The 21,106-nt window shown below is 38.9% G+C and overlaps 1 protein-coding gene across 1 annotated transcript; it reads left to right on the top strand.

Annotated features, from left to right (window-relative positions):
• The first annotated feature begins 14,870 nt into the window (after positions 1 to 14,870).
• On the top strand, positions 14,871 to 19,270 carry LOC140180704 (uncharacterized). The gene is made up of 7 exons (XM_072221983.1): positions 14,871 to 15,362; positions 15,547 to 16,167; positions 16,255 to 16,330; positions 16,693 to 17,024; positions 17,598 to 17,856; positions 18,469 to 19,017; positions 19,173 to 19,270. Exons 1-7 carry the CDS (start codon positions 14,871 to 14,873, stop codon positions 19,268 to 19,270), a joined length of 2,427 nt encoding a protein of 808 aa, XP_072078084.1.
• Positions 19,271 to 21,106: the final 1,836 nt, after the last annotated feature.

Raw genomic sequence — 21,106 nt, forward strand, 5'->3', positions numbered from 1 at the left:
TAGAAAAATAATCCATAATTATAGAGTTTGGATGAAAACCTTAATTTATTTCAAATTCATTTAATCAAAACTACCTTTAATTACCTTCAATAAGATAATTTATGAAATTAAAACTGTAAATAAATATATGGTTTGAGATTAGTTTAAAATAGGACTTTTCAAAAGTCTTGGGTCTTACACCCTACATACAAAATGCCTGGGAAAGCAACATTGATAGTACCTTGCAAAATGACTTCTTCAATCAAAATCTTCAGTTAAATGGAAGACAACTTGAGCTTGGATACTCGAAAGACAATGGCATCGCTTGGCCCATATTTTTCACCACCATGTGTAACGCTGCATGGAGGAAACGAATTGATTTTCAACCAAGAAAACATCCCCTACACTAGTCTTTCCTACTCATCTCATAATCTAAAAAAAACATGAAGAGGTGCTATCCCTAACAGAGTCCAGTAAGAAAACGCTCACCTCCACAAGGGTGAGTACATCGGATGGGAACCTTCGGAGGTAGGCGGCTTCAAGCTCAACATGAATGACTCGTTCTTCTCTACCTCCTAGATTGATACTTACAATGGGTTAATTCGAGACTCCCAAGGTCGATTTGTAGCTGGCTTCTGGATGAATATTAGGAGTACTTCCATAGCTAAAGCAGAGTTTTGAGGTCTCTACACAGGCCTGAAGCTTGCGACGGAACTCAACATCTAAAGCTTGGTGATTGAAACTGACTTGCTGTGCGCACTGCAACTCCTCCATAACTACCCTACTCAACAACCTCCCTTGTTCGAGAGATTAGGGCTCTATTGGCCAAGCCCGAAAATAGGGCTACACATGGATTGGATAATATCTGCATATCCGCGGTAATTATCCGCATCCGATCCAAATTTTGCGGATATTATCCGATCCGCAGAGCCATCGAATTGGATCGGATTACAGATTTGGCAGTGATATCCGCAGATCCGATCCACAAATTCGCATATCCGCATGTCTCATATAAATAGTATAGTTGTTGAGTTGATGTTTTAGTAGGATGAATTACTGATTTAGTGTGTTGTTTTACCAAGTGTTGTATTATGAATTTTAGTGTGTTGTTTTATGAATTTTATCATATCTTGTTATTAATTTTTTATGTTATACTTCAACTTAGAATAATTAAACTTAGATCTTGTGTTATTATTTTTTTTTAATTCAAGATAACTTTTATTGATATATTTTAGGAGTAAATAAGGTTAAACAGGTTAAAAGATGTATTTTCTGGACATTTTTTTTGTAAAAACAACCAAACAGGGCTTTACAACATTTTTTTTGAATTATGCGGATATACCCGATATCCGATCCGTAAGTATGCGGACAGGGGCAGAGCTATGTAGTAGAAAAGGGGGGCAATGGCCCCCTAATTTTAATTTTTACATGTAAATTATATGTAAATTTCGGATTTGGATCCTCTAAAGTTTGAATTTCACTTTAGAGAGTAAAGTGTGCTCTCTCACCATTTATTTCATAAGTGGGACCAAAAATAAATATGAAAGAGAAACCAATTAAAGGTAGAAGATCACACTTTACTCTCTAAAGTAAAATTCAAACTTTAGAGGATCCAAATCCGTAAATTTCAATTTAACCCCCTTAAAATTTTATTTTAGTCTTATTTTATTGTGTAAATATTTGTAGTCCCCTCTAATATTTCATCTAGCTCCGCCCCTGTATGTGGATCGGATCGGATCCAGCCTGAAAAAATGCGGATATCATATCCGATCCAATCCGATGAGTACAGTGCGAATCGGATAAAATTATAAGTTATATCCGATCCGATCCGATCTGTGTACAGCCGTACCTAAAAAATTTTGGACAAGATATATCTTCATGGAAGAAAATTTCCTAACAGGTGCTCATGCTTTGGCGAAGCATGTCCAAGGAAGTCCTCATGACTTCCATTGTTATGACTAAGTTTTAGTAAGTGTTCATTGTCAGATAGAAGAAGAATGACTTTTTTTAGAACCATCCTTGTGTAGTTTTTTTTTTTTTTTTTTTTTTGTTCTTTTGGACATGTGGCCTTGTTCTCTCAAAAAAAGATATATCGAAGTGTTTTGAGATATTTTTTAAGATTAATGATATATGAATTTAGAATTTTTATTTAAAAAAATTGTAAAATTGTAAATGTAATAATAAAAAAAAATTTGGGATTTAATTCACATTAAAGTTGAAATTAATTTTTGATATAATTAATTAAAAAATAATAAAAAACTAATTATGTTAATTAAATTAAAAAATGATTCATATCCTTCTATCAATAAGAATATTATTAAGTATATATTTTTGTTTATTATTTATGATATTTTGGTTACGTTATTCGGCTAATCACACCTGCCAAAGGATTAAAAAGAAAACATCATGTTGGCAATTACCCTTGTAACCGCACCAAACGTAAATGTAATGCATTTGCCAGAGTAAATCAGCATGCATTTTATTACATGGAAACACACATGTTTATTACTTTTAGAAGCTTTAGCCCTTCACAAATTACAATTATTAGGTGCTAACAACTATATTACAAATTCAATTCAAACTCGGAACTTTATATAGATATCTCATTGTTTGTCCTTTACCCTGGCATCAGTCAACATTAGTAATGCCAATGGTACGTACATTTAAATATGTTTTTTTTGGACGCTTACATTTAATTTTTGAATGTAAACAAGCCTATGTTACTTTCGCCTAGTTTATTTATGGGCTTTAGGGGACCCTAAAGCCATTAACCCATGTACCCTCTTCTAACAGCAGGTAGAATAGTGACCCAAACAGAAAGAACGGCATGTAGGGCTTCGGCCCCGGATTTTTACCAAAAACAAAAAAAGAAACAACAGCATGTAGAATGACTGAATGACAGAAAATTAAAAAAAATAAAAAATAATAACAATCAAACAGAAAAACATAATGAATAAATAGCATGTATGGAAGGCAAAATGGAACGTCCAAAGTCAAGTGAAATTTTTGAAAATTTTTTAAAATATTTTAATATTTAATTTAAATTAATATTATGTTTAATATTTAAAGAAAAAGTCTAGAGAACCATTTAAGATATCAGCCAACTATAATATAGGCCGTAACAAAAACCCCAATAACACAAAAAAATATCCCATAATATTATTCAAAGATTAAAGATTCAAAAGATTAGTTATCATTAATTCCTTCTAAAAATATAAAGATTTGGTTGTTAGAATTTATTTCTAGATTATATTTGAATTCTTGTTTTGATTTAAATTTAAAAGTAGGAAATTAGCTCTCTTATCTTTTCAAGAGATAAGATTAGGAGTAATTTTGAATTTAAATTCCAGAACTTAAGTTATAAATAAGTGAATCTTGTTACAGATAGGGCATCACCCATCTATGGGACACTTCTCTCATCACTAGGATTAGTTTCTTCATGAGTCACTAAACCTCCTCCGCTAAAGGTTAGGAGCTCTATTTGATTTTATGTAAGTATTTTCTTTATTTCAATTCATGCTTCTTTACTTTTTTAAGATTAAGTTTTGTTCTTCATCAATAAGAGTTAAAACTATTGGAAAATATATCTGTCTTGGATTCTAATTTTATATTTGAAAAAATTAATTTTGGAATTAGTTTAGAACTCATCTTATAATCTTCACTTATCTAGATCTAGTTCAAATACGTGACATATAGTTCGGTTAGTGATAGTTCTTGAAGGTTGTGAGGCTTAAAATTGAAACCGTTCTTTAACTCTTCTCTCGATTAATTCACCAAGGGATTGACGATTAATTGGGTTTAGAGAAATTAAATCACCAAGAAATTGGAGTTTAGTTATAAATATTTTGTTGAGAAAAGATTTTTACATGAATTAAATAAGAAAGCAAAAGCATTGTTCTTCTAAGAATCAAAAATCTCCAAACCTTCAATATTCTCATCTATTGATTTCTGTCAACTTCAAGCATTCTACCATTTCTCTTCTTCTGTTTCTTCTTTTCTACAAGATCCACAATCCAAAATCTAAGGTTTGATCGATGTAATTAGATATTTAATTAGACGTTGCTTGCCTCAATCCGTTAATTTTCGTGGAAACGATATCTGTAAGAACCGAGCTTAATTACTCGTTTACCCAAATCAAGTTCCGAAAGTTAGAGTGAGAATTTGAGGATTTAACTGTGATTTTTGGACTCAGTGGGTCTTTTTGAATAAGAAAAAGTGTTTTCTGCGAAAACCGTGAAAAATCGCGAACCGACAGTTGAACCGGTTGAACCGATTCAAGTCTGTCCGGTGCTGCGTGACAAAAAGTGAAAACAGCCAAAAACCTTAGAAAAACATTAGAAATAGAAAACCGGACGTTAATTTAAAGGTTTATCTCGAGGTTGGGACAAACGGGCTAAAAGCACTAATGGGTTAGACCGGGCCCAAGTTGGGCCCATGCCCAACATATATAAGGGTCCATTAATGAACCCAATCACTCATAACACACTTAAACACACACACACATTGCTGAAGAGAAGAAGAAGAAGAGAGACACCATTGATACTATTTACCTTCTTCTTCTCAAGCTCATATCTTGAGCTACAGAGCTCCGATCGCCGCACCGTTTGCGGCTACGCGTTCCTTGTGAAGAGCTCTACAAAGCCGATACAAGAAAGTAGTGAGGTAACCACGAAATATTTTCTATTCTTCTCTCCAAAATTTCGAGTTCTAGGATTTGTGATTAAGTGAGATTTGTGATTTTTGGGTGTTTAGGTTCACTCTAATCCTTGCTTAGCATTGGGTTTTGACATCCAAATCTGTTAGACAAGGTAAGAGGTTTTGAACTCTTGTGAAATTTCGATTTTTGTTGAGCCCTAGGTTGATTTGTGATGGTTTATGCATATATAGTTTGATTATTGTGAGTTTGGAGCTTGTTGGTGATTGTTGGAAGCTTGGATTGTGTTGGAAAGCTTGTTGGTGATCATTTTGGTGCTCATTTTGGGTTAAAGACAGATTGGAAATCGGCCAAGGTATGGTTTCAGTTTCCTCTATGTAGTATATAATATTCATGGACACTTAGACTAGTGACCCATAGGATAGGTTTGGATTTAAATGGTTGTTGAATTATTGAATGATGATATGTGATGATTTATGATGAATTGATGATTGTTGAGTTTGATTATGATGATTGATAATGATATGATGAGGATTAATGATTTGTGAAGTGGAGAAGAGAATTGTGTTGATATATGTAATGTTAATGTTGATGATTTGGTGATGTAATTGGAAATAAGTTAATGAGGTTTGATTATAATGTGATATATTGAGGTTGAGGTTGAGAATGAGGAAAGGTGAAGGAAAATGTGGTAAGTTGGGTGTAATATGACATATAGTGTTGATTGTGGTGAGAATTGGAGTTGGAATGGTTTGGTATGGTTTTGGTTGTGTTTTACAAGAAATTGTGAGTTGTCGTAAATGTTGGTTTTTGGTGAACTTTGTCTAATCATAACTTTCGCATCGGTTTTTAAAATTGGTTGAAATTCATTTAGAATTAAAGTTCATTGAAAACCCTTTTAATTGATATAAAGTTTGCAAAATTTGGAATTTTGTAGAGGAAGTTATGATCATTTAAAGTTGGTGTTAAAAATCTGAAATTCTACAAAGTTGCAGAATTTTATGATTTCTGTTATGTGCGCACGCACAACCTTGCGAAATTTTATTCTGTGCGGACGCACAGACAAGGAAGGGCGTGCTGTTTGCAGCGTTAGCACAGCTTGTGTGCACGCGTACCAACAAGAAATTGCAACCTGTGCGTACGCACAGCCCTGTGCGCATGCACAAGTCGGGGAGGGTCGTCTGTTGGGGGCGATAGCACAGCTTGTGTGAGTAAACATACTTGTGAATTTTCATACCTGTGCATACGCACACCCCTGTGGGTACGCACACTTTTAAAATCTTCTTGGGCATGCGTACGCACACCCCTGTGCGGACGCACACGCTCTGTTTCTCAAATTTTACGTTGTTTTCAACTATTTTACCTTCCCAACAAGGTTATAAGCTTCTGTAACACCATTTTAGGACTCTTGGGCCTAGTTTTGGATATTTAAAACATGGGAAAGAATTTAAGTGTTATGGATGATATTATTTGGAAAACTTAGAAAACAGAGGCCTAGGTTTCTGGTGTACTGAGAATGGCTCGATGGTATGTGATGAATGGTTGATGTATGAGACGAAAATTGAGGAATAACTGAGTTCGAAACTGAATTGTGAATGGACAATGGTTGAAAGAGTCGTGGACTCTGAATGGGATGATGGATCCATGTTGTACTGAAACTGTTTTCTGAAAACCACTGCACTACTGTTTTATATTAAGATTATGAGACGCTATGCGCCTAGCGGGGACGGCGGTTGGATCCCGCCTGTCAAGGTAGCGGAGGCGGCGTAAGGGCGGTGGTTCGTCCCACTTGCGTTAAGATGTTAGGTCCGTGGCAAGAGTATCCTGCTCGCATCCCTTCAGATCTATAGAGCGTGCAGGCGCAAAATCTTGGACAGTGATCCAAGCACACTATATCTCGGGGGTTCCCATATGATGATTCCGAAGGGCGACATCTCCATGGAGATGTGTCAGATTGGCAGTTGAACCGACAATGTGATATCACAGCCAATAGGACAGGCATTCATCATGTGCATTTTCTATCTGTTTGTCTGCTTTGCCGACTTGTAATTGTATGCCTATTTGTATAACATGTCTAATTGCTACTTGAGTTACTTGCCTTATATGCTTCTACTTGTGATTTACTTGCATTACTATTAATTGTGCTTTCTACTGGGATTGAGGAGGTTCGGAAGGCGGTGGCGATGGGATCGCACGGAGGTTAGGTTAGTGAAGGCTGTGGGACAGCGGTGATTAGTTAGAATAGAAATCCCCTTAAGATAGAATACCCCGTTTAGTTATGTTAAGATTTACCTAAATATGCTTGTTTGTTTTAGAATGCTTTAAGTTTGAATTATTGTGATGGATATGGAGTCTAGGATTGCCTTTGGAGTCCCGGGATTTTATATCCTACATCACTGGGCATTGTTACCATACTGAGAATCTCCGGTTCTCATACCATATTTCTGTTCTGTTTTTCATATGCAGGTCGCAACCCACCTCAGTGAGTTGTTTGGTTGGTGACAAAAGCAGAGGATCCGGATACCTTTTGAATCTCTTTTGATTTACTTTGTATATGTCTCTCACTTTTGTATTTTGCTTTGCCTAGAGGCTTGTATTTGAGAGAACAAAATTTGTATAAGCTGTTTTTATTATTAGGTCTCTGTTTGTCTGTATATATGACTAGCCGGCTTAAACTCCGCGAGCTGTGGCTAGATCCTTATAATGTTATACTATGATATTTTGGTATACTGTATCTATTCCTTGTGCTTTAAGTTAGTAGCTTCGATAGTACGTTTTGCGCTTCGTAAATCCTGATTTTTGAGCTATATCCTTCATCAGACTTCTAGATTATATTAAATTCTTTCTATATATTATATGTATGAGCTTAGAACTGTCGTAATCTCTGATTAACCTTTGCTTTAAGACGTGAGGTAAAGCTTAGGTTAATTAGGGTGTCACATTTAGTGGTATCAGAGCGGTTCATCCTCATGAGCCTGAGGGATGGACCGATTGTGCTTCATTGCATACTCTGTGTCTTTTCTTTGATGCTATTATGTTATCTATTTGATATTGCATAGCATGCTTGTTTGTGAGTGCCTGTTTGGGATAATTGAAGCACTAGACTTTTGATATTGAGACTGGTCACCTTGATATCGAATGTTTGGTGTAGACAGGAACCCCACATGGCCACTCGCGGATGAGGTCGAGCACGTTCACGAGAAAGTAGGAATGAGCGACCGGCTGATAACCATGCCGAATTCATGGCGGCCATGGCAAACCTTGCGAACACTATGGAAGCTAATGTTGCTGCGACTCTGCAAGCTGTGCAGAGGTTAGGCCAACTGGCCGAAAACAGAAATGGAAACGGGAATGGCGAAGGGAATGCCCATGATAATACTGAGGGAAACGGCGACAACACGGGAGGCGTTCCGATGACTTTGGCAACCTTCCTCAAGGTTCATCCACCAACTTTCCGAGGATCAACCAATCCTACTGAAGTGGACAACTTGCGCATGCGGGCCACTTGCGCGTATATGACCCCTCTTCTTCTGCCACCCATGCGCACGCGTGGGCGACGCTCGCGCGTCCCTATCCTTTTCTCCTTATCCACGCGTGCGCGTGGATGGCACGCATGCGTCGATTTCGCGACGCAACTTCAAACCAGTGCGCCTTATTTCACTCTTTTTTTCATTCTTCCTCTTCCATTCTTCTTCTTCCTCACTTCTTCTTCACCCACTCCTACCACCTTATCTCCGTCCACTACCACCGGTGACCACCACTCCCACTGATCCCATACTTTTCTCTCTTTCTTCCATTTATTTTCTTCTCTCTTCACTTGTATTCTACACCACTTTCTCCCCCCCTCTCAAGGTATTCTTCACCTTTCTTTTTTTTCTTTTTTTTTCAATTTTTTTCTCTTTAGTTGCATTTCTTTGCATTTCTTCTTAGTTAGATTCTCATTCATGCATTCTTGTTTATTTCCTTGCTTCTTTTTTTTTTTATTTTCCATGGGTATTGAGGGTGGAGTTATCTCTTGCATTAATGGGTTAATTTGCTATGTTTGATTTCTTTGTGATATGTGGTGCTATATGATGATTGGTAATGCATTTTGGGGGTGTTACATTGCTACATTTCCTCCACTTGCTTATTGCTTAAAAGTTGCACACCAAGTGTTTGTTGAAAGGCACCTATGAGTTCTTGTTTCAAATTTGACATGATGCCTTCAACTTAGTGCCCTTTCTCATTCACGTGCTTGTCCCTATGTGTATTGAGCCTACTACTTCTCATATTTCCCATTCATATGCTCCTTCCTTATGACTTACTTCTTGTTATTGATGCTTGAGCATATGCTTCTCATGCCTTTTACTTGCATACTTATATCACTCTTGCATCACATGCTAGTGACATGCCCATTGTTTTCATTGTTGTCTTGCTTACATGTTACCGCTGTCATGTTTTCAAGACACTTATTCTTTTGTGGCTTTCTTTCTCACTTGCATGTTACTATTGATGTGTGTTTCTTTGAGTTTAATGTCGCCCCTTTTCCTCTCTTTTTCTAGGATGGTCATCAAAAAGGGTAAGGAAAAGGCACCGAAGAAACCATCTACCAAACGGGCACCTCAAAGATCCACCAACAAGGCGCACCAAGCACCAAAAGCTAAGCCCCTCCCTAAGAGGGCGAGGAGCACCATTAATGTTGATGAACAGGAGAAGGACAACCTTGCGAGGGATCCAACTAGGTTTTCCAACCGATATTGTGAGCTCATATAACCCATGATGGTTGATAGGAATAATCATTCTGAGCCCCTTCTTGCACCTCCGGAGCATGTTGTTCAGTTTGTCATAACCCACATCGAGCGGCACCAATGGGGTTTCTCATGAGAAGACCGCAGGAGGATAACCTTTCTTAAGTGGTGGAGTTTTACTCCAACTACCACCCATCTTCTCTCGCGTCAGTTTTTGTGCGTCGGAAGCAAGTCCCCGTCTCGGAGGAAGCTATTCAAGGAGTGCTTAAGACCTTGCCATTGGCAGATGGGATAGACGCTTACCAAGAGGTCTTGTCGCAGCATTGTGAATATGGTTTCGATTGCGATGCTATTCTCCGGGTCATAGCCGAACCGGAAGCATTTTAGACCCGAGAGAGAATGCGACCCCGGCCCAAGGGCATTAACGCACGTTTTCTCACTGTAGAGGCTCGGGCGTGGGCCCAAATCTTATCTCATTATGTGCTTCCAAGCACCCACGAGTCATCTATCACCGCAGAGCTAGCCCTACTAGTTTGGTACATACTTACAGAAAAGCTGGTCAACATCCCCCTCCTTATCCGACAAGCCTTAGGTCGTGTCCACGCCAAGGGTAACCTACCCTTTCCAGCCCTGGTGATGGAGTTAGTTGCTGCAGCTGGTGTTCCCCGGGAGGCTAAGGACCAGAAGACAATGATTCCGGTAGAGGGCAATGTCGTCCTAACCGGAAAATATCTCAAGCCTCTGGCGGAAACCGAGAACCTTGACATAGCTATTCCCGTGAGCATCCCCACCACTTCATCCGCACCACCAAGATCGTCCCACCAACTGCTTGAGGATCTCCATAAGAAGATGGACTGATATGAACGGCGAAACCAATGCCGATTTGCTTATGTGAAGAAGCTTTTGAGTTTTGCGACCCCACCTTTGGAGGAACCGGAGATCTCCACATCCACCTCGAACTTAAGTGACAATAGGATCCATGAAGGGGATAGTGGAAGTTCCGGACCCGATCGCCCCTTGCGCCTCACCAATAGCACGGAGGACCATGCTAATTCTTAAGTGTGGGGAGGTCAATCGACCGATCTCCGTAGGTAATGATCCGTGAGCATCTTTCCTATCTTTTCCTAGTGAATTTGCATCTAAATTGTTGAATTTAATAAAGAATTAATTATATTTTAGCCACTATGGATGCTATTTTGAGTTTTGTGCAATACTGTTTATTTTAGGTAGCATTCGGCTGGATTTGATGGAGTTTCTGCAGAGAAAGAGAAGAAACCAAGGAGATGACCAGCGAATACCGACGCGGACGCATGGCTCACGCAACCGCGCGGAATGGAGGAGATCGCAATGACGCGATCGCGTGCTTGACGCGAACGCGTGGACTGGAATTTGCACAAATGACGCGAACACGTGGACGACACGGACGCGTCACATGCGCCACGTGTAGAAAATGTAGAAAAACGCTGGGGGCGATTTCTGGGCCGTTTTGACCCAGTTTTTAGCCCAGAAATCACAGATTAGAAGCTACAGAATGGACAAATCAAGTGGTCCCCACCCATCAGTTGAAGACTTGTTAATTAATTCGAATTTAAATTCAAATCTTAAATTAGGAAAAGATATTATTTTAAGTTTAATTTTAAATATTAGATTTTAAATTTATTAGGATTAGTTATAAAAAGGGATCTAATGCCATCAGATTGGAACTCTGTACATTTTTACCTGAATCCTTATTTTCTCTTTTCCATGAGCAACTAAACCTCCACTGTTAAGGTTAGGAGCTCTGTCTATTTCTATGGATTAATTTTATTGCTTTTACTATTTTAATTTATGTATGTATTTATAATTTAAGAATTGTTTTCGCTCTTTATTTTATGAATTTGGGTGGAACGAAAGTATGACCCTCTTTCTATTTGAATTCTTGTAAAACTTGGAAAAGCTCTTTACCTGAACAACAGCTTGAAAACTATTTCTCCTAAATTTTAATTATCTGAATTTAATAGGATACGTGACATATAATCCTTTTACCTCTTGGATAATTAGAGTTTTTGTGGCATATAAACTAGAAATTGATTATCACCCTCTAATTGGAATTAATTGACCAAGGAATTGGCAGTTAATGAATTTTAGAGTAGACTAGGAAGGTCTAAGGAATTAGGGTCTAGTCACATACAGTTTGCCATAAATTAAATCATGCATAATTAAATTAGTTAGTAAGAAAAGTTAATCCGGAAAAATAGATAACTCTAAAACCTTAACTATCTTCTCCATATTTTTTCCAAAGTATTTACTTGCCTTTCTTCAATATTTTTTATATTGTTTAATGTCTTTTATATTGCATCTCAACACCAATTTTTGTTTGTCTAACTAAGCCTATCAAACACTATTGTTGCTTAGTCCATCAATCCTCGTGGGATCGACCCTTACTCACGTAAGGTATTACTTGGTACGACCCGGTGCACTTGCCGGTAAGTTAGTGGGTTATAAATACCGCACCAGGTAACACCCAAATAAACTTTGATTTTCTTTTGTTAATTAGGATAGATTGCATGAGTAGTTTTTTCTTTTTAGTTGTCTCTTGATTAGGACTACTCAGTAAGGGTAATAATTTGTTTTCCAAGAAACTGTGTTTTTAGGACACCCTACCAATTTGAAAAATTTTTGGTGTTAAGCTTGCTTGAAGAATGTATTTTGGAACACGGTTTTGAGCTAAGAACCCAAGCTTGTGAGACTTGAGCCTAATTGTATGGTTACATCATATAACCACTTATCTTCCTTCTTGTGTGCATTGTTCTCCTCCTATAATTGTGATCCTTGATTTGTTTGACTCTATATGTCCATTATTGTGTGTATGAATGCATGTATGTGATTGATGCCATCATTTTACTTAGCCACTTGCCCAAATAGCCTCACCTTACAACAACCTTTGTTAGCCAACTTTGAGCCTACGATTAACCCACTTATTCTTAATTTTAGCACATTACAAGCCTAAAGCGGAAAATCATAAATGTCCTTATTTGAATCTTTGATTGGCTTAGGCTAGTGTGTGTATATCATTCAAGTGTGGGGAACTTTGGGACATCGATTGAGGTAAGAGTATGTTTTTATTTTTGTTGAAAATATTGGGAATTGGGTACATACTCATGTGTTAATCAAATGTGTAAACCATATGCATTGATACCTTTGTATATAAGTACATCAAAAAGAAAAAAAAAAAAAGAGAAAAACAAAAAAGAAAAGAAAAATGAATGATAAAAGGAAAAGAAAAAAATTGATGAAAGAAAAGAAAAAGAAAAAGAAAGAAATAAAAAGGGGATAAAATTCCCCAAGCAAGGCTCAATAACAATCAATGCATATGTGTAGTAATCAAAAGATAATGCATGAGTATGTGAAAAAGTAGAGAATGGGTAGTTAGGTTAGCATTTAATTGTATGGGTTGTTATATAGGTTAGGTGGGAAGCTTAGGTTAAACAAAGATTCGAATTGTAGTCCACTTAACCATATATATAACCCTACCTTGACCCTAACCCCATTACAACCTAAGAAAAGACCTCATGATATATGTATGCATGCATAGATTAATTGTTGATTGTTAGAGGAAGAACAAATTGTGGAAACCATGAAGTAGAGGAGAATTGAGTGGTCAACCCTACACACCGAGCGAATAGAGTGCAAACACTTCCGGTGAGGATTCGAGGCTCAATTCCTTGTTCCCGGCTCTCACGAGCGTTCTTCATGCAAGTTAAGCGCACTTCACTTTGATGTTTGAATTGGTAGAGTTCATGTATTGTCTTATCATTTTGCCCTACGTGCTCTCATATGTTCTTGGAAGATTGATTTACTTTTGACCAAGTAGATAGTAGCATTCATTTTAGTTGCATTCATATAGGTGGATTACATCTCATAAATCCCATTCTTTTGTGATTATTTGGTCTTTTGCTTTCTTTTAGCATGATGACATGCTTGGTTTAAGTGTGGGGAGGTTGATAAACCCCATTTTTAGGGTTTATCTTGTATGGATTTTGGGGGGTTTTATCAATGTTCTTCCACACCTATTCATATAAAATGCCTGATTTTGTGTTTCTTTCCCAATTTTGCTTCATGGTTGAAAACTTGCTTCTTTTACATTAAATATGTTATATTTTAAATCCTCTTCTATTACCATTCGATGCCGTGATCTGTTTGTTAAGTGATTTCAGAGTTTATAGGGCAAGAATGACCTAGAAGAGAGGAAGGAAGCATGCATAAATGGAAAGAGCATGGAAAAAATGGAGCTTTATAGCTTGAGCAGCGACGCGTGGATGTGCGCTGCTAGGATCGGCGCAACGAAGCCGGCGCATTCGCATGTCTGGGCAAGAACCTCATGGATGCGTACGCGTGCCTTGCGCGTACGCGTGGATCGCAAAAATCCAAGGACGCGCACGCGTATGCGTTGATGCTCGCACGTGATTTTTAAAGTGAAAACGTGACTGGCGATTTCAGAAGAGTTCCAGACCCAGTTTTGAGCAGAACTCTGGTGGGAAAAGGCATAAAGGACCAAGGATTGAAGGGGATTCACACATTACACACCATTAGATATTTTTAGTTAGTTTTTGGAAGTTACATTCTAGAGAGAGAAGCTCTCACTTCTCTCTAGGTTTTTGCTTTCTCAATTTCAATTCCTCTTGGACCCATTGGTGAGATCTATTGTCAATTCAATTCTACATTACTTCAATTTGTAGATCTAATTCTTCTACTCTCAATTTAGTGTTCTTGTTGCTCAAGTTACTTTGGATCTTAGATTTGGATCTTGTTACTTTGATTTCTATTAATGCATTGAGGAATTTCATGTTCATTGATGTTAATTGTTTGATTGTTGTTAATTGCTTGAATTAGATGGCTTGAATTCAAATTCTCTTTCCAACTTCACAATGTCTTTTCACTATTGCGCTCACCAAATGTTTGAGAAAATGTCAACTTTAGCTATGGAGTAGACTTTTCACTCTTGGCTTGGGATTGAGTTATTGGAGACACTTGAATTGTCAATGTCCTTTGTTGATTATCAATTGGAAATTGCTAATTGATTTGCATGTCACTAAAGCTAGACTTCCCTAGGGTTTGACTAAGACTTGTGAACTCAAATTGATTATCTTTACTTGACTTTTCTTCATAGTTAAAGGTTGACTAAGTGGAGCAATGACCAATTGTTGTCACAATTGATGGAGACTATGATGATAGAACTTCCAATTCTCACCCCTAGTCAAGGCTTTTACATTGATTGATTGTCATTCACTTTTATTAGCTTGATTCCTTGTACTAAACTCTAAAACAACAAGAGAATACCTAACCAATGATGTGTATCTTAGGGCAACTCCTAGGGAGAACGACTCGGGACTAATACTCTCGGTTATTGATTTTGAATATACACATTTTCTAAGTTTGATATGGGATTGCTTGTTGGTTTAGACTATACTCACGATTGGATTTATTGATAAATTCTATACCGGCATAAAATCTCTCATCAGTTCCAGGCTATGGAGCGTGCTTTACAGGCGCAGCATGTTCCAAATAACCAATATGTTGAGTTTGCCGCTTATCAGCTGGCAGGAGAGGCTCAGCACTGGTGGCAGGCAGAGTGCCACTTGCTACAGCTCCAGAACACAGATGTTCCTTGGGATGTGTTTCAGACAGCCTTTTACAAGAAGTACTTCCCTGAGTCTGCAAGGGAAGCGAAAGAGATGGAACTGATGCAGCTGAAGCAAGGTTCCTTGTCGGTGGCAGATTACACCAACAAGTTTGAGGAGCTTTGTAGGTTCTCTAGGGTGTGTCAGGGTGCCCCGAAGACTTACGAGAGCTGGAAGTGCATCAAGTACCAGAGTGGTTTGAAGGATAGCATTATGGCTACTGTGGCTCCTATAGAGATCCGTGTCTTCTCCGACTTGGTGAACAAAGCAAGGGTGGTTGAGGAGTATGCCAAGACAGTGGCTGCGTCCAAGGAAACTCATGGAGGACAAGGGATGTGGCAAGTATTTCCACCCGAGAGGTCAAAGCTTCAAGAGAGGAGGATATGCGCCTCAAGGGCAAGGAGGCTTCAGAAGGAACACTCATGATCAGTTTTAGCGTGGCAAGGGAAGAGAAAATCAGAGTAAGAATTCTCCGGATTTAGCTTGTGATCGTTGTGGATGTTTTCATCCATATGACTCTTGCAAGATTAGTTTAGGTGGGTGCTTCAACTGTGGATTGCCTGGCCACATTGTGAGAGATTGCACTCGTGGGAGGAACCCAAGTGCGGGTCAGAGTCAGCATCAGCGTCGAGTTTTTGCTGTGAATGCCAAGGATGCTTCCAAGGCGGATCCTTTGATGAGAGGTATTTATTTAATTGGTGGTAAGACCTTAATTGCATTATATGATACTGGAGCATCACATTCGTTTATTTTGTTTGCTAAAGTTGAGAAACTAGGCTTGAAAGTGTCAGAGTTACCCTTTGATTTGCATGTACATATTCCGCATCAGACGGTCATGACTAGGTCAGGTTGTAGGCAAGTAGGATTCAAACTTGAGGGTAGAGACTTTGTGTATGATTTGATCTGTTTACCAATGGTTAGGTTGGAGATGATTTTGGAGTTTGATTGGTTTTCGAAGAATCGAGTTTTGTTGGATTGCTTTGAACGGACAATTCGGTTTATGCCGAAAGGAGAAAGTGGGGTAGTGATAGCTAAAGGTTACTACCTGAACTCTGTAATGATGCACTGTAGTGGGGAAGAGTGTCAGGGTTACATCTTGTTAACTGCTAATACTTCGGGGGATGCCCAGAACTTAGATCAGATTCCGGTAGTTAGAGTTTCTACCTCAAAGGGAGATTGAGTTTGCGATTGAATTGGTGCCGGGAGCCGGACCAGTGTCAATTACGCTTTATAGGATGGCTCCGATAGAGCTGGCCGAGTTAAAGACTCAGTTGGAGGAGCTTCTGAACAAGAGGTTCATTCGACTGAGTGTATCACTGTGGGAGCGCCAGTTTTATTGGTGAAGAGAAGGATGGAGGAATGCGACTGTGTGTGGATTACCGACAATTGAACAAAGTGACTGTGAAGAATAAGTACCCGCTGCCAAGGATAGATGACTTGATGGATCAACTGCAAGGAGCTGGAGCATTTTCTAAGATTGATTTGAGATCCAGTTACCATCAGATAAGGGTGAAAGAGGATGATATCCCTAAGACTGCGTTTAGGACGCACTATGGATACTATGAGTTTACGGTGATGTCCTTTGGGTTAATGAATGTACCTGTTGTTTTCATGGATTACATGAATAGAGTGTTTTGTTCCTTTTTGGATAAATTCGTGGTGGTTTTCATAGACGACATCTTGGTTTACTCTAAGACTGCGAAAGAGCATGAGGAACACTTGAGGATTGTGGTGCAAAACTTAAAGGAGCAGAAATTGTATGCTAAGTTGTCGAAGTGCGAGTTCTGGAAAGAGGAAGTAAAGTTTCTAGGTCATGTGGTGAGTAAAGGAGGAATAGCTGTAGATCTTTCTAAAGTAGAAGCGGTAATGGAATGGGAAAGACCGACGACGGTAACGGAAGTTAGGAGCTTCTTGGGCTTAGCCGGATATTACCGGAGATTCATTGAAGGATTTTCCTGGATTGCACTACCGATGACCAAGTTGACAAGGAAGGAAGAGCCATTTGTATGGACGACATAGTGTGAAGAGAGCTTTTAGACTCTGAAGCAGAAGTTAACTTCAGCACCTATTTTAATCTTTCCAGAACCGCATGAACCGTTTGAAGTGTATTGTGACGTTTCTTTGAAGGGTTTAGGTTGCGTGTTAATGCAACACCAAAATGTAGTAGCTTACGCATCGCGTCAGCTGAGACCACATGAGGTAAATTACCCAACTCATGACTTGGAATTAGCGGCAATTGTGTTTGCGTTGAAGATTTGGAAACACTACTGGTATGGAGTGAAGTTTAGCGTATTTTCTGATCATAAGAGTCTCAAGTACATCTTTGATCAGAAAGAGCTAAATATGCATCAGAGGAGGTGGATGGAGTTGCTAAAGGATTATGATTTTGAACTGAGTTACCATCCTAAAAAGGCGAATGTGGTAGCAGACACATTGAGTCGGAAGTCCTTGATAGTTGCTTGGATGAGAATTAAGGAGGAGGAGTTAGTAGATAAGTTTGTGGATCTTAAGCTGGATATTGGTGAAGTTGCCGGGAGAGCTTGTTTGAATCAGTTGTAGATTTCAAGTACGTTTAAGACGGAGATTGAAAAGGCTCAGCGAGATGAACAGAAGCTTCAGCAATTGTTCCAACCAGTTGGTGAGAAGGGACTTGGAGAATTCACCAAGGATGATGAGAGATTGTGGAGATATAAGGGGAGAATTTGCATACCGGATGTAGGGAGTTTGAGGCAAGACTTGTTGTCAGAGGCTCACAAAAGTGGGTTTTCTATTCATCTCGGAAGCACGAAGATGTATTATGACTTAAAGAAGATGCTCTGGTGGCCTGGGATGAAAGGTGATGTAGCTTCAACGGTATCCAAGTGCCTGACGTGTCAGAAAGTAAAGATAGAGCATCAGAAGCCGTCGGGAATGTTACAGCCACTTGAAATTCCTCAGTGGAAGTGGGAAGGAATCGCAATGGATTTTGTGACCGGTTTACCGAGGACTAGGTCGGGATTTGATGCGGTTTGGGTGATCGTGGATCGCTTAACCAAATCCGCTCATTTTCTGCCTATTCGAGTAAACTGCTCTATGGAGGAGTTAGAAAGGTTGTATATAAAGGAAATAGTAAGGTTGCATGGTGTGCCATCGAGCATAGTATCAGACCGTGATCCCCGATTCACATCAAGGTTTTGGGGAGCTTTCCAAAGAGCTTTCGGTATGAAGCTATGTCTCAGTACCGCATATCATCCGCAAACTGATGGACAGTCGGAAAGGACTATTCAGATGTTGGAAGATATGCTGAGAGCATGTGTATTGGATCAACCGGGAAGTTGGGATCGTTACATGCCATTGGTGGAGTTTGCGTACAACAACAGCTTTCATGCGAGCATTGGGATGGCTCCGTATGAAGCCTTGTATGGACGGAAGTGCCAATCTCCACTTTGTTGGTATGAATCTGGTGAAGCAAGTGTTCTGGGTCCCTATTTGGTAGCAGAGACTACTAAGAACATTAAGAAGATTCGTGCAAGGATGTTAACTACTCAGAGTCGACAGAAGAGTTATGCAGACCAGAGAAGGAAACCGTTAGAATTTGAAGTGGGAGAACATGTATTCTTGAGAGTTACTCCAACAACTGGGATCGGAAGGGCGATCAAAACCAAGAAGTTGAATCCGAGGTATATAGGACCGTTTGAGATCCTGAGGCGATTCGGGCCGGTGGCGTACCAAGTTGCTTTGCCACCTCATCTGTCTAACTTACATGATGTATTCCACGTGTCACAACTCTGTAAGTACACGTCGGATGCGGATCATGTGTTAGAGCTTGAGTCAGTCGAGTTGAGAGAGAACTTGACTTTCCAAGTAACGCCAGTGAGAATTGATGACACTAGTGTGAAGAAGCTACGAGGAAAGGAAGTTTCATTGGTTAAGGTTGCTTGGAAGCGAGCAGGAGTTGAAGAGCATACTTGGAAATTGGAGTCCGAGATGCGAAAGGATTATCCTGAGCTATTCTCAGGTAATTCAAATTTTGAGGGCAAAATTTCTTATTTGGTGGGGAGAAAGTAAGAACCAAGCTTAATTACTCGTTTAATTGAGTGATTAATATTGCCCAAATCAAGTTCCAAAAGTTAGAGTGAGAATTTGAGGATTTAATTGTATTTTTGGACTCAGTGGGTCTTTCCGAGTCAGAAAAAGTGTTTTCTGCAAAAAACTGCGAACCGGCAATTGAACCGGTTCAATTCTTCCCGGTGCTGCGTGAGAAAAAGTGAAAATAGCCAAAAACCTTAGAAAAACATTAGAAATGGAAAATTGGGCATTAATTTTAAAGGTTTGGCCCGAGGTTGGGCCAAACGTGCTAAAAACACTAACGGATTGGACCGGGCCCAAGTTGGGCCCATGCCCAACATATATAAGGGTCCATTAATGAATCCAATCACTCATAACACACTTAAACACACACACACATTGCTGAAGAGAAGAAGAAGAAGAGAGACACCATTGACACTATTCACCCTCTTCTTCTCAAGCTCATATCTTGAGCTACAGAGCTCCGATCGCCGCACCATTTACGGCTACGCGTTTCTTGTGAAGAGCTCTACAAAACTCATACAAGAAAGTATTAAGGTAATCACGAAATCTTTTTTATTCTTCTCTCCAAATTTTTGAGTTCTAGGGTTTGTGATTAAGTGAGATTTGTGATTTTTGGGTGTTTAGGTTCACTCTAATCCTTGCTTAGCATTGGGTTTTGACATCAAAATCTGTTAGACAAGGTAAGAGGTTTTGAACTCTTGTGAAATTTTGATTTATGTTGAGCCCTAGGTTGATTTGTGATGGTTTATGCATATATAGTTTGATTATTGTGAGTTTGGAGCTTGTTAGTGATTGTTGGAAGCTTTGATTGTGTTGGAAATCTTGTTGGTGATCATTTTGGTGCTTATTTTGGGTTAAAGACATATTGGGAATCGGCCAAGGTATGGTTTCAATTTTCTCTATGTAGTATATAATATTCATGGACACTTAGGCTAGTGACCCATAGGATAGGTTTGGATTTAAATGGTTGTTGAGTTGTTGAATGATGATATGTGATGATTTATGATGAATTGATGATTGTTGAGTTTGATTATGATAATTGATAATGATATGATGAGAATTAATGATTTGTGAAGTGGAGAAGAGAATTGTGTTGATATATGTAATGTTAATGTTGATGATTTGGTGATGTAATTGGAAATAAGTTAATAAGGTTTGATTATAATGTGATATATTGAGGTTGAGGTTGAGAATGAAGAAAGGTGAAGAAAAATGTGGTAAGTTTGGTGTAATATGACATATAGTGTTGATTGTGGTGAGAATTGGAGTTAGAATGGTTTGGTATGGTTTTGGTTGTGTTTTACAAGAAATTGTGGGTTTTGGTAAAAGTTGATTTTTGGTGAACTTTGTCTGATCATAACCTTTGTCTCAGTTTTCAAAATCGGTTGAAATTTATTTAGAATTAAAGTTCATTGAAAACCCTTTTAATTGATATAAAGTTTGCAAAATTTGGAATATTATAGAGGAAGTTATGATCATTCAAAGTTGGTGTTAAAAATCTGAAATTCTGCAAAGTTGCAGAATTTTATGATTTCTGGTATGTGCGCACGCACAGCCTTGTGCGCACGCACAACCCTGCAAAAATTTTATTCTGTGCGTACGCATAGGCAGGGAAGGGCGTGCTGTTTGCAGCGTTAGCACAGCTTGTGCGCGCGCGTACCAACGAAAAATTGCAACCTGTGCGCACGCGTACAAGTCGGGGAGGGTCGTCTGTTGGGGCGATAGCACACCTTGTGAGAGTGAACAGACTTGTGAATTTTTGTACCTGTGCGTACGCACACTTTTAAAATCTTCCTGGGCGTGTGCGCGCACACCTCTGTGCGCACGCACACGCCCTGTTTCTCAAATTTTACATTGTTTTCAACTATTTTACCTTCCCAACAAGGTTGTAAGCTTTTGTAACACCATTTTAGGACTCTTGGGCCTAGTTTTGGATATTTAAAACATGAAAAAGAATTTAAGTGTTTTAGATGATATTATTTGGAAAACTTAGAAAACGGAGGCCTAGGTTTCTG

The sequence above is a fragment of the Arachis hypogaea genome, chromosome 17, assembly GCF_003086295.3.
Source record: "Arachis hypogaea cultivar Tifrunner chromosome 17, arahy.Tifrunner.gnm2.J5K5, whole genome shotgun sequence".
In the NCBI taxonomy this organism is placed as follows: domain Eukaryota; kingdom Viridiplantae; phylum Streptophyta; class Magnoliopsida; order Fabales; family Fabaceae; genus Arachis; species Arachis hypogaea.

Coding starts and splice junctions, on each gene's coding strand:
- LOC140180704 (XM_072221983.1), top strand. CDS start 14,871: ATGGAGCGTGCTTTACAGGCGCAGCATGTTCCAAATAACCAATATGTT. Junction 17,857..18,468: donor CTGGTGGCCTGGGATGAAAG/GTGATGTAGCTT, acceptor AATCTGGTGAAG/CAAGTGTTCTGGGTCCCTAT. Junction 19,018..19,172: donor TTATCCTGAGCTATTCTCAG/GTAATTCAAATT, acceptor TTTTGGACTCAG/TGGGTCTTTCCGAGTCAGAA.